The sequence below is a fragment of the Chenopodium album genome, chromosome 3 (genome assembly GCF_948465745.1).
Source record: "Chenopodium album chromosome 3, dcCheAlbu1.1, whole genome shotgun sequence".
NCBI lineage: Eukaryota > Viridiplantae > Streptophyta > Magnoliopsida > Caryophyllales > Amaranthaceae > Chenopodium > Chenopodium album.
Window position 1 is genome coordinate 651,523 of NC_137836.1, and position 11,890 is coordinate 663,412.

At 33.6% G+C, this 11,890-nt stretch overlaps 1 protein-coding gene and 1 non-coding gene across 4 annotated transcripts; one reads left to right on the forward strand and one right to left on the reverse strand.

Moving 5' to 3' along the window:
- Nucleotides 1-307: 307 nt before the first annotated feature.
- On the forward strand, nt 308-379 carry TRNAK-UUU (transfer RNA lysine (anticodon UUU)). Its single transcript has one exon. It is a non-coding gene; the product is annotated as a tRNA-Lys (tRNA).
- Nucleotides 380-625: 246 nt separating this feature from the next.
- LOC145623507 (eukaryotic translation initiation factor 2 subunit beta-like) lies at nt 626-7,314 on the reverse strand. 3 transcript variants are annotated; one of them, XM_081676490.1, is made up of 10 exons: nt 7,080-7,314; nt 6,770-6,837; nt 3,911-3,995; nt 3,716-3,768; nt 3,576-3,630; nt 3,170-3,261; nt 2,037-2,182; nt 1,575-1,717; nt 1,371-1,428; nt 626-1,195 (listed from the first exon to the last, which is right to left on the reverse strand). In XM_081676490.1, exons 2-10 carry the CDS (start codon nt 6,821-6,823, stop codon nt 1,165-1,167), a joined length of 717 nt encoding a protein of 238 aa, XP_081532616.1. In that variant the 5' UTR covers nt 6,824-6,837; nt 7,080-7,314; the 3' UTR covers nt 626-1,164. The 3 variants fall into 3 exon arrangements, with proteins under 3 accessions (XP_081532616.1, XP_081532615.1, XP_081532614.1); XM_081676489.1 differs by having other exon boundaries at nt 1,371-1,456; nt 3,170-3,258; nt 7,080-7,312; XM_081676488.1 differs by having other exon boundaries at nt 1,371-1,456; nt 7,080-7,312.
- Nucleotides 7,315-11,890: the final 4,576 nt, after the last annotated feature.

Genomic DNA, 11,890 nt, shown 5'->3' on the forward strand with positions numbered 1-11,890 from the left:
TATATTAAAGTAATCAAGTTGGTAATTTGTGATTCTGTGTTGTTGCTCTTAATTATAACCTTCTAAACTTTGAATCAACAATGAGTAATAACACAGGAGAATAAAAGATAATTCGAATTTAATGTAGGAAAACATAAATATAAAGTATAATTTTTTTTTGCAAAATTATTTGACAGTATATGGTAGTCTGGTAGACAATTTGGATGACTTTGATGGAATCATAACTTTCCAAACAAGGAATGATATCTTGTTTCCAATCTTAATACAAGTATACAAATATATTTAAGCTCAAAAAGTAAACAAAACAGCCGTCTTAGCTCAGTGGTAGAGCGCGTGGCTTTTAACCACGTGGTCGTGGGTTCGATCCCCACAGACGGCGCATTTTGAAAATCTTTTTTATTTCAAAGTATCACCTTGTTCTAATATCGTTTAAGGTGTAGTTTAGATTTGAACTTTTTAATCAACATTGGATTGTTCAGCTTAAACTTTTAAGATTTCAAAACTAAAAGTGCTAAACCGAGCTGCTAATCGTACAACTCATGCAAAATTAATACAGTACAAGGCCCGCGACAAGTCTAGAGCAAGAGTATAGGAGACAATTGAGGTTGAAGATGAAGCCAATACATGACACCAAAACTGCAATATCTATTATGCACCTGAGTGTATCTAGATTTAGGTGAATGCAATATCTATTATACAGCTCTAAATTAGCAGAAATAATAGCACCAATATGAGTAGCATAATAGTACTCGGATGATGCACAGTGGATGCTCTGCATTGAAATTGGCAAGATAATCTAGGATTGTTTCTTGAGTCAGTGTTTTAAACTTTTAAACAAAAACTTTTCTTGCAAACGGAACCCAGAGGAATCGATTACAGCCAGGGAAAACTGTTTAAGATGCTCATCTCGAGGCCTTTATAAGATGCAACCTTGCAGACCTGGATAATGTCACAAGCTCTTGTATTTCAACCTTCCTAAGTGCTCACTTTCTTAATTCCAAACCAGTGCATTTAAATTGTATTCAAAGGGATGAAATCAGAGCTTCAGTTGAGCAGGAAAAAGTGATATACTGTGTAAGTGTAACTGCCGCAAACTGCAGAAAATAATCACTGCAGTTCATGTTCCAGTTTTCCTACGCTCTGAGCGAGTACCGTAACCAGCTCCTATGGGAGCCACAGATCGTTCAGAACCACACTGTAAATGTAAAAATTAAATTATGGCATCAATAGAGAAAACAGAGCAAATACCACCCTAATGATCAGAATCACAAGTCAAACCAGCTATACAGCAACAGCCGACAAAAGAAATTGTCACTTGCATTATATCCTAAGAAACAAAAACAAAAACAAAAACAAAGAAAGATGCTTACCAGCTCACACTGGAGGAGAAAAATGTGGTTTTCTTTTGAAAGAATTGTGTCTGGAGTTCTACAAACATTGCAAAGAACATATTCATCTGTAAATAAGGAGCAAATGCATCAACAATGAATCCACAAACACTCAAACAGAACCACGTTTTTAAGAGTGTCATAGTCAATAATCTCAAATATCATGTATAAATGATAGGGACTCACTAATATATCTTTGCAATAAATCATCTAAACTTTTAGGAGCAAATCTTCCCCTAATTATCAATCTGTTCTCCTCATCTAATGATCCACTAGTGCCCAGTTTGATTAACAGGAAATTTACAAGTTGTTCTGCTCGCCTATGCATCCTGAAAATACCAAAAGTGAATCAAAACAAGCACTCTTCTTAAAAAATATAGGTTACTTGATGGGAAAAGATAAATGGCAACTTCAGATTGCATGATCACAATGATAATGTCAAACATGACAACATTTCAAGACCAACATCATCAGGGGAAAATGAGTCTCTTGGGCAGGGGAAGGGGCAAATAATAAATTTCTACAATCTAGCAGATATTAGAAAGCTGTATTTGTCAACTGAAATAACCATTGTGACAATAAAACATTACAGCATAAACCCATCTTTTATACGGTGTATCAAGTACTTTGCAGTGGTTGAAGACTTACGTTTTACACAGATCCATGATATTGACGAAGACTGTCTGTGTGGAGCCTTCTGAGAAAATTAACGGTGGCCTTAAAACTGACCTTCGCTTATCTTCAGCAAGCTGAGGATTATGTTCCAGCAGAAAACTATACACTCTTTGTAGCAGCTGCACATTCAGTAAACACATGATTATCCAAATCGTGAATGAAATCTATAGGCATTGATGGGGATTTTACAAAAGCAAAAGGCAATCACCAAGTAAAACATTGTTGAGATTGTGGCAAGCAAGTACTAGAACAAACTGATTCAAAACTGAGAAAATACACAATGAAGACAGGCCAGCTAGCTGAGTGCAAAATACAGGCACACCAGCTCATTTGATGAGCAAATATGTACTAGTGTACGAGTGCTATACATATCTACAAGGAATCTCCCTTGGTATATTGCTTGTCATTTACAAAATTTGAAGCTATATTAACTTGCCAAAGTCTTCACTATAATGCAATAAACCAGTGAAACGTACACTCAAAAGATTATATGTAATGAACCAGCCCCCTGTGGTCCTCATGTATGTCAGAAGAAATGCAGCAGCAGGCTGCGAGTATTGGGCAAGGGAATGAGTGACGGCACATAAGGACAAAAGAGCAGAGCATGTGAAGGCAAAATGGCCACCAAATCAGTCTGGGAACTTGTGTATATAAATGAAAGAGTGGAAAAGATTTAGAGAGGCAAATTTGTATTAGAGTTATCTCTGAGTGTTGTGGGCTAAACCCACTATTGAGAGTTGTAGGCTAAACCTACTAATGTGTGAAACCTATTGCTGCCATTGTTACATATAATCATGCTTGAAGCTTTCTTCCTTATTTGTTCTGTTTCTCTATATTTCTGTTGTTTTTAATAAGGTAGTGGTCTGAGTCCATTACACTAGGCCTGTAATATACATATTTGATATTTGTGAAAAACACAAGTGACAATAATATAGCAGACTTTCTTGATCTAAATAGAACATCCAGAATCCTTGAATCAACTAATTACTTGACCTAATAAGCAATTAACATTCCATAAGATCCTAGTAGAACAGTGATAGACAAAAGCTCTTCCAACAAAACCATGATCATAATCTCTAGCATAAAGTGTGAAAAGAGTACTGTACCTCTTTATACTCATAATCATGTTCATTTCCTTCCAAAGGGTACCCAGATTGTTGAATAACCACATCTTCTTCCTCATCCTCACCAAAATCTACTGAAAAGGAAAAAAAATATTTAAAGCCAAAACTACCTTTCTTGTGATAATGAGTAGAGACTGCAATGCAAATGAACATTATAAACTTTCTACAATAGGAATCCTCATAGTAAGCAATCTGCTTGCCAAGAGCTAAAGAGAATTCTAGCCTAAGGATCACGCATATATACTATTTTAGAAAACACTGTGCACTACTACCTCAAGGTTAAAATATAAGTAGCTATAATACCACCCCATTAATCTTAAATAAAATAGATCTGAGATCCTCAGAAACATTTTAAAGAGAAACACTAGTACAGGAAGGCTAAGTTTACCATACATGGCTCCTGCAGCATCAGAATCATAGTTAAACAATTTACTGGTTCCTACCTGCAATTGACAATATCTTCATCAACCAACAATGTTTGATAGCAGCTAGATCTATTCAAAAACTATGTAGAATTTTTAAACTTACTGATCCTTTGTTCTTTGTAAAACCAAGAAAGAAATTTCTTCCACCTTCATTCACTGAAACAAAGAAAATGATAGTCGCGCAGAATATTACTGATAGTGAGTGCCTAGAGACATAAAATTAATGAAACCAAACTTCACAAACAAATGTGCTGAATAATCAGGAAAATATATAAATCTCGTGAAGGTTTTTACAGACATCGTGACAAATCATCTCTCTCCACATTATGTTGAATGGCAACTTTCTTCTTCTTCTTCTTCTTGGTTGGGTCAAAAGGCACAATCTGTATTGTGAAATTAAAGTCATAAATTAATACAATGTAAGAAGAACTACTTAATCAATATGTTTACTGGTTAACTCTTCTCCTCAAGTCCATCAATTATTTAATTTCTTTCAAATTTTACTCCCCCTGTCCCACATGATTTCACACATTGTCTTTACATATAGTCCTATCTAAGTTGCACACAAACCAGTTCAACTTTCAAGTAAACTCCGCCTTATTATTTCTGACTTATTATTACTCAGTCCAAACCACTCTATCTCTTTTACTCTCTCGTTCCTCTTTTCTTAATCTTTAAGCCAAAGGCATGTGTGTAAAATGTGGCAAAGGGAGAAACAGGATTGTGTACAATTAATCCTTTTGCGTTTTTATCCATCCATAACAACCTTTATATACCCCCATAGTCAGCAGTTTAGTGATAAGTGTGAAATAATCTCATGGATACCCTGAGAAATAGTCATTTTCTTCCTGTCCTCTCTACATAATTCCATTTCAGTGGAAATTAGTGTTTGTAAAGGCTAAGGCACAATAAGGCAAAGGGGGGTTTCTGGAGTTAAACACTCAAAGGATGACAGGAGATGCATCCTGAGGTCTTAAAATGTTGTTTGGAACCATATACAACCATTAGTTGATAGCATAAAGGCTCATAGTGGCCTTGAGTTAATGAAGGGAGACTTGTACATAATTGTCAATTTAATAGGCAAAGTGGGCAGTTCCAACCAACCACACAGCCTCTCGAGGTATAGTAGGGTCCATGGGAAGCACATTGACCTCTTTTATTTTCGAATCCAAAAAAATCGAAAATGGTCCAAAACTAAAAAAAAATTTAAGTAAATGTGTGGGGTGTCTCCTAGGGCCATATAAGGTGGTTTTGAACAATAAAAAGCCTATTAGCCTACCAATATCTTTATAAAGTTGTGAGAATGAGTTTGATGTAAAATTATGTTGCATTTGTAGTTAAGAACTGCAAGAGATGGTTTCAATAACCAACTTGGCATCTCGAGGTCATATAATATTGTCAGAAACCATAAACAGCCATTGATCGGTCACATATAAGATCGTGGTGGCCTTGAGTTAATAAAGAAAGACTTGTATGTAAATAACTAAATTGATAAGATTAAAAGCAATGTGGATGGTTCCAACCACTCACATAGCCTCACGAGGTATTGTGGGGTCCATGGGAAGTACTTCGGCCTATTTCTATTCCAATTTCGAAAAAGTTGAAAATTGTCTAAAATTCAAGGCTATAATCACTATTGGGCAAAATTGAAAATTCGTGAAATTTTCCAAAAATTAAAGAGAATGTGTGGGATGTCCCTCAGGCTCATATAAGTCGATTTGGAACCATAATAAGCCTACCAATAAGTCAATAAAGTCCCAAAAATGAGTTAGTTCAGCTATGTGACTATTTTGAAATTATATTGCATTTTTAGTTAAGACTTAAGAGCTGCAACAGAAGGTTTCAACCACCAACTTGGCATTGGCATCACGAGGTCATATAATGTTGATTGGAATCAAGCACGGTCATTAACACTTAAAAGCAATGTGGATGGTTCCAACCACTCACATGGCATCTGTAAACAACCCATCCCTCATCACCAACATAAACAACCCTTCCTTCCCACAATCACCTTAACTATGCACCTCAGGACCCAAGAAGCACCGGAAGTGTCAGATACCATCCTCATATTCCCCCTTCCCTCTATAGTTTCCTACACTAGGTGGAATGTGGGATTGATTGTGATTGTAAGCAGTATTTTCCATAACTTGGAAGAACCACTTAAAAGAAATTCGCTAAATGTAAAGCTACATCAATGATAATTGAGGCTCAAAAGAACCAAATCCAGTTTTGCACATCCAAGAAAGTGGTTTGAAAGGGTGAGGCAATTGGGTGACACTCAATTGATAGCCTGACACGATAACATCAAGCAACCTATTTAAGACACTTTCACCTGTTTTTGACAAACAAAATATTTCATTCCCATACATCTTCTTACAGACTACAGTCCTGTACAGTAACTAGTATTTGACACAGTATCCGTCATAAGAGCAGATATAGATATTGACGGCAGAAACTGATTCACATTAGCTGAAAACAGTCTTCACCTTCCTATGAGGATAACATAATTGTCAATGACTCCGCGCCAGACTCCGGAATCATTAGCAAAGCCTTTTGACACTACTAAAATTCAATCCTCAAGTCAACTTACCCATCAAAATCATCAGCCCCTTTTCCTGTTTTCCAACCAGGTGACACTCCGATCACTATCATGTTGATCCTTAATACACCCTCCATCCAGAGATAATTGTCATATTCTCATAACTAAGAATACAACATACACAAATTCACAAAAAGACATTTCATTCTACTTAAATAGTCCATGCTCACGCTCCCAAATCTCAAACATTCAATCTAGGCAACAAAATATTGGGGAAAGAAGATACTGAGTACTATCCAAAATAAAGGAGACATCTTTTCTCGGACATCCTAAAATAGTTGACCATCACAGCATTCAAACACCTTTCAATTACTACATTCAAAAGCATCAACTTTCCAAGTGAATAGCTGTATGTTTCAGTGTGTACATTATAATCGACAACGCGTTCTGATCATTGTTGAATAAAGTAAAGTTAGCCATTAGTCAAGGCTACAGCTAACTCCAACTCAGTACTTAGAATTTAGTATTCAGCATTACCCCAAGACACAAAACGACCCCGCAAGAAAAACCCTTTTAAATACAGTACTATATATTTATCAAAAAAAAAGTGGTACTCACTTCGGGTATATGTAAATCCGCCATTGCTTCTTGTAATGACGTTCCATCAGTCATGTTTCAACCAAAATCTACAAGAAATTAATCCAATTTTCAGCAAAACTAACAACTCTGATGCCTTATATGAAATTATACAAAAATTTAATTGAATTTATGAGCATGTAAATGAAATTAATACGAAATTAAGAAGTATAAGTTAGATGAACAAGTGATCAAAATACTGAACCGAATTGAAATAGATTTGTAAGTTGGTAGGCTTAAACCCTAAAAAATAATGTAAGCAATTAGTGAATTGAAATGGCGAAATTCTGACCTTGAGAAATGCGGCAGTGGCTCAATTAGTAAGGAATACTTAAGAATTAAGGCGACTGGTGTACGAATTTTTGACAAAAATGGAGGAAAATCTAACTATATTTTGGAAGTTTTTTGGTATTGGACAATTGGTAGTTTGATTAGTTAGTTACTCTTCTCCCCCTTTTGCTTGGTCTATAAGTCTATTCAGGTGTTTCCAAGTTCCAATATGGTTGCTAGTGTTGGTGAGTGGAATCAAAAGACTAATGAAGATGTCAAATATTAACTCAATTCAATAAATATATACGGAGTATATATATATATAATCTTGTAGTGTAATTTTTTTTTCCTATTTCTTTTTAAAGGTAAGGATTGGGGTCTTATTGGGTTAGAATCTCTCACAAGTTAATTCGATATGGGTTAGCGAGATAGGTTCTTTGGGAGTGCGGGGAGGAGTATGGGAATCCTCAGTTTTCGACCTCAAAGCATCTTTAGCAGAATTTGATCCATGACATTTAGGTTTTGAAATGACTAACCTTAGTACATACAACTATACTAAGAGTCTATTCTCTTTAGCTTAATTTCAGTTCACTCTACTTCCTAATTTCATTCTCACATAAATAATTCGGTTCAGTTTAGTTCAATTCAGAAAGCTTTGCTTAGAGCATAAGCAATTGATGGGTTAATAGTAACTCACAATACTCTCTCTCTTTCTCTTCTTTGTGCTCTTTCTCTTCTTTGTGAGTTAACTCATTATTAATTGACACAAAGGTTACTCATGGAGTCATGGGGAAGAGAACACCCCACTGTCGAGCAATTGACATGTACATAAAAAATGTGATTTTGTTATGGTCCAATGATAAGATGACAAGTGTCACTGACAAAAGCAATTTGATCTCTTTGAATCTAATTTAAATGTAGAATGCATTGGCTAGGTTTTTTTTAATTTTTTATTATTATTATTATTATTATTATTTACCATGATAATTTTTGTAACAGTAAAATTTACAACATATTTAAACTTTTTTCAAAAAAAAAAAAATAAAAAGCACCAATGGCATACTTATAATTATATCTATAAATAGAGCCTATTATTGATATAGTTTTTCACCCTTAAAATTTTACCCTTCTTTTTTATATTCCAAAAATATTTTGTGATTATGGATTTTAATAATCCTAATTATGTAATTGAATTGGTTCATCTCAAAATAATCCAAACTACCAATCTTCCAATTCCACAAATTTCCAAAGTAATTTTCATTTTGATCTAAGTAACCTTACAAATCCAAAGGCTCAAAAGATATTATTTACTTATTTTATAACATTTCTAGCCAACCAATACATCCAAACCAACAATTTGTACAACAATTTTCAAACCAAAATTTCACACTATAATTCCCAATCCAATTTTCAAACCAAAATTTGCAAAAAAATCCCCAAAATTATCCATTTGGTTTTATGTTCCCAATGTCACAACATTATGGTGGGAACCAAATAATTCAAAATACTCCAACAACTCATAAGGAGGGATAAAGAAGCACTAATTTAAGGTATGTTCTGATTTATTGAACTGAGTTGATCTGAACTGAACTGATTTGAAATGATTGGAGGTGAATTAAATTTAGCTGAATTGAATTGTTGATGAGAGAAAGAAATTAGGAACTGAACTGAACTGAAAATAAGCTGAAGAGACCAGACCCTTAACCCCACTCGAAATTATACATAGTTAAGTGATTATTAATATTATAATAAATAATGCTCTAATTAAAATAAAACAAACCAATTAACGATGTCTTAGGCCATGTTCACTTCACCTTAAAAAAATAATATTAAGGGAAAATAATTTCAGTTCAGTAAAAATAAGTTCAGTTCAGCAAAAATAATTTCAGTTCAGTAAAAATAAGTTCCGTTCAGTAACAATAATTTCAGTTCAGTAAAAATCAGTAACTTCAAAGAAGAAATATAACATGGAATTAGTAAAAATAATTTCAATTCAGCAAAAATAATTTCAGTTTAGTAAAATTAATTTTAGTTTATTAAAAATAATTTAAGTTCAGCAAATTTTTAGTATCTTGTGTTACATTTTTAAATAGATATTGGTTGTGTTTGGTAAACAACTTATTTGAGCAAAATTAGTTTATTTGACCAACATTAACTTATTGACTAATAAATAAACTAATTTTAAGGTGTTTGGAGAAAGTTTATTCAAAGAGCTTAATCCATTAAATAAGCTCTTTTTGAATAAGCTTTTTCAGCAATTAGCTTATTCATTGATTTTTGGAGAAATGACACTTATACCATCATTTAATTTAAAAATCTACCTAAACTACATACCCCACGGTTTGCTTATTGGTCATTTCACATACTCAAATAACTGTAAACTAAGCAAACGCGAATATTGTTGAAGCCGCGGCGTGCAGGTTCGGTTTACAGGTGGCTATTCGGCTGGGATACTCATGTGTTCAATGGGAAAGTGATGCTGCTAATACTGTCCGAGGGATTAGAAGGAAGGCATGCAAGAGGTTTCAACCCTTTAAGTATGATGATCGATGATGTTTGTTCTCTCTCTATGTTTTTTGATGTTTTTTCGGTATTTCATGTTAAGTGGGCGGGTAATACTTATCAAAGGCACAAGTCAAAAAGGAAGTTGGGGCAAACAAAAGTTGGAGAGAGGATTATATATTCTCACATTTGATTGATTACCGATACAATTACTTGTATTGGCGTAAATTTTCTGTTTTTTGTTAATGTATTGGTTTTATTCTTTTGTTTAACTTTTTATGAGGATAACACGAGTTTGCTTTTATTCATTTTAAGAGCGTAGTTTGCAATGTGCGTTAATATTCACCTTCCTATTTCTACATGTTTAAATGCTCCAAACTAAACTAGTAAAATATTTTGCTCAAAATATAGGGTCTAAGATTTCTGCAAAAGTCTTAAAGCGATTTTTATTTGCTCATCTGATTCGCCCAAAAGAACAAACTTAACAATGTTAACGTGAGACTTGGGCTAAAGTGTTAAGTCGCTCATATGAGTGCTATCTATTTCTAAAGTTAATGTCTAATACAAGTATAATTTTTCTTTTTATTTCACCCAATAATTCTCTATCCTTATTCCATTATTTTATCCCATTATGTCCTAATTGACTCCCAAAGATTATAAACTTGAATAATCGTATAACACAAAGTCTTATATGTGGCTGGCCACACGGTGTAGTAATCCAATATATGGGTTACTTGGTTAGTGTTAAAGGGTTTATTTGGTCAGTGTTAAAGGGGTTTATGCTTTGTTTGGATAGCAAAGAAGGAAGGAAAAGAAAGGGAGGAAAAATGGAGGAAGGGAAGGGAAAAGAAAGGGAGGGGGAGGTGAGCTCCATTTTCCCTCCAAATCTCTCCAATTTTGGAGAGATTATGGTTATTAAAGAGAGAGGGAAAATTGATCCCTCCCTCTCCTTCCCCTTCCTTCCCCCAATCTTTTACCCAAACAAGATTTTGTCCCCCTCCATTTCTCTTCTCTTCTCTTCTTTTCCTTCCATTTCTTCCTATCCAAACAAAGTGTTAGTGTTTAGGGGTTATTTGGTCAGTGTTAAAGGGGTTTAGTGTTTTAGCGATTACTTGATTAGTGTTATGGGGTTTATTTTATTGTTTTATAAGTGGTCACACGGTATGACCAGCTACACACAAGACGGGCTGATCTTATAAATAATTAATGAATCATTGCGGTGGCAAGCACTTTTTAAAGTTTTTCGAAAAAAAAATAAAATTGTGAGAGTCCATAAAATGATTGGTATGGAATAAAAAAAAAAAAAAAAAAAAAAAAAAAAAAAAAAAAAAAATGAAACGCGTAAGACTGTACCACAACATAATACGCGCTTCAGCCGTTCTGTCTAATGGGACGTTATTATAGTATTAGTAGAGGCATCAAATCAATCATAAATTAACATCAATGGCAAATCTGGAATTACCACCTTAAATCCATTCTCTTTTCGTCATTTTTGTCAACTTGCTGTTTCTTTCCTACGGAGTACAAGCAACTTGTTCTTGTTGCTCTTAATTATATATGTTGATTACTTCATCTAATCACAAATGCCTTTTGTCTTAATTCATTTTTCTTTTATTATTGTCATATTTTTACTTTTTCACTATGAAAGGTTTTTTTTTTATAGCTTTATTTTGCACTCTAACACACTTACACACACACTAGGTATTTCCATGAATATATTAGTAACAATTTTAATGTGAATAACTCAACAACGTCCAAGTTATGATTTATAGATGATTGATTAATAAGTTAATGGTTAAATTTGATACAAATAAATATATAGGTCAATTATCAAACATATAGAATTAGCCGAAGTAGTGATTGTTTAGTTGATATAAGAAATTATGAAGTTGTTTGATAAATTTTCCATAATTTGTTTACATGTAGTGATAAATTTTACTTTTATATGTAATTAATCAAATAACTTATACAAATCTAATTAACACGAATAAACAACTTTGTAAATAGATTATATCTAATCAAACTACAACTAAATTAACAATTATAAATCCTAATTAAATTCGACCTATACATTAAGAACATCAAACTTTTCAGCAGACTTTCATTTACAAAAGGTAAGACGGTGAAATATAAATAAACAAAAAACAAAAAAAAGGAATATAAACAAATTCTTGTAATGCTGTGTAATATAGTCACAGCTCATTTTAATAATAAAATTAAAAAATTAACTACTACTACTACAAAAGTCTAAAGCTTGCAATTATCAGTTAATCCCCCCTTTCTCCGGTCCCCACTCCCAGCAATGCAGTAGTAGTAGCAATTAAAAAGAGC

Bases quoted from the DNA above. Each gene is read 5' to 3' on its own strand.
- LOC145623507 (XM_081676488.1), bottom strand. From the start codon at position 6,823: ATGACTGATGGAACGTCATTACAAGAAGCAATGGCGGATTTACATATA. The intron at 3,262-3,575 runs GTAAACTTAGCC...TTTCCTTTTCAG, and splicing joins TGCTGCAGGAGCCATGTATG to TAGATTTTGGTGAGGATGAG. The intron at 2,183-3,169 runs GTACAGTACTCT...CTGAATGTGCAG, and splicing joins ATGATTATGAGTATAAAGAG to CTGCTACAAAGAGTGTATAG.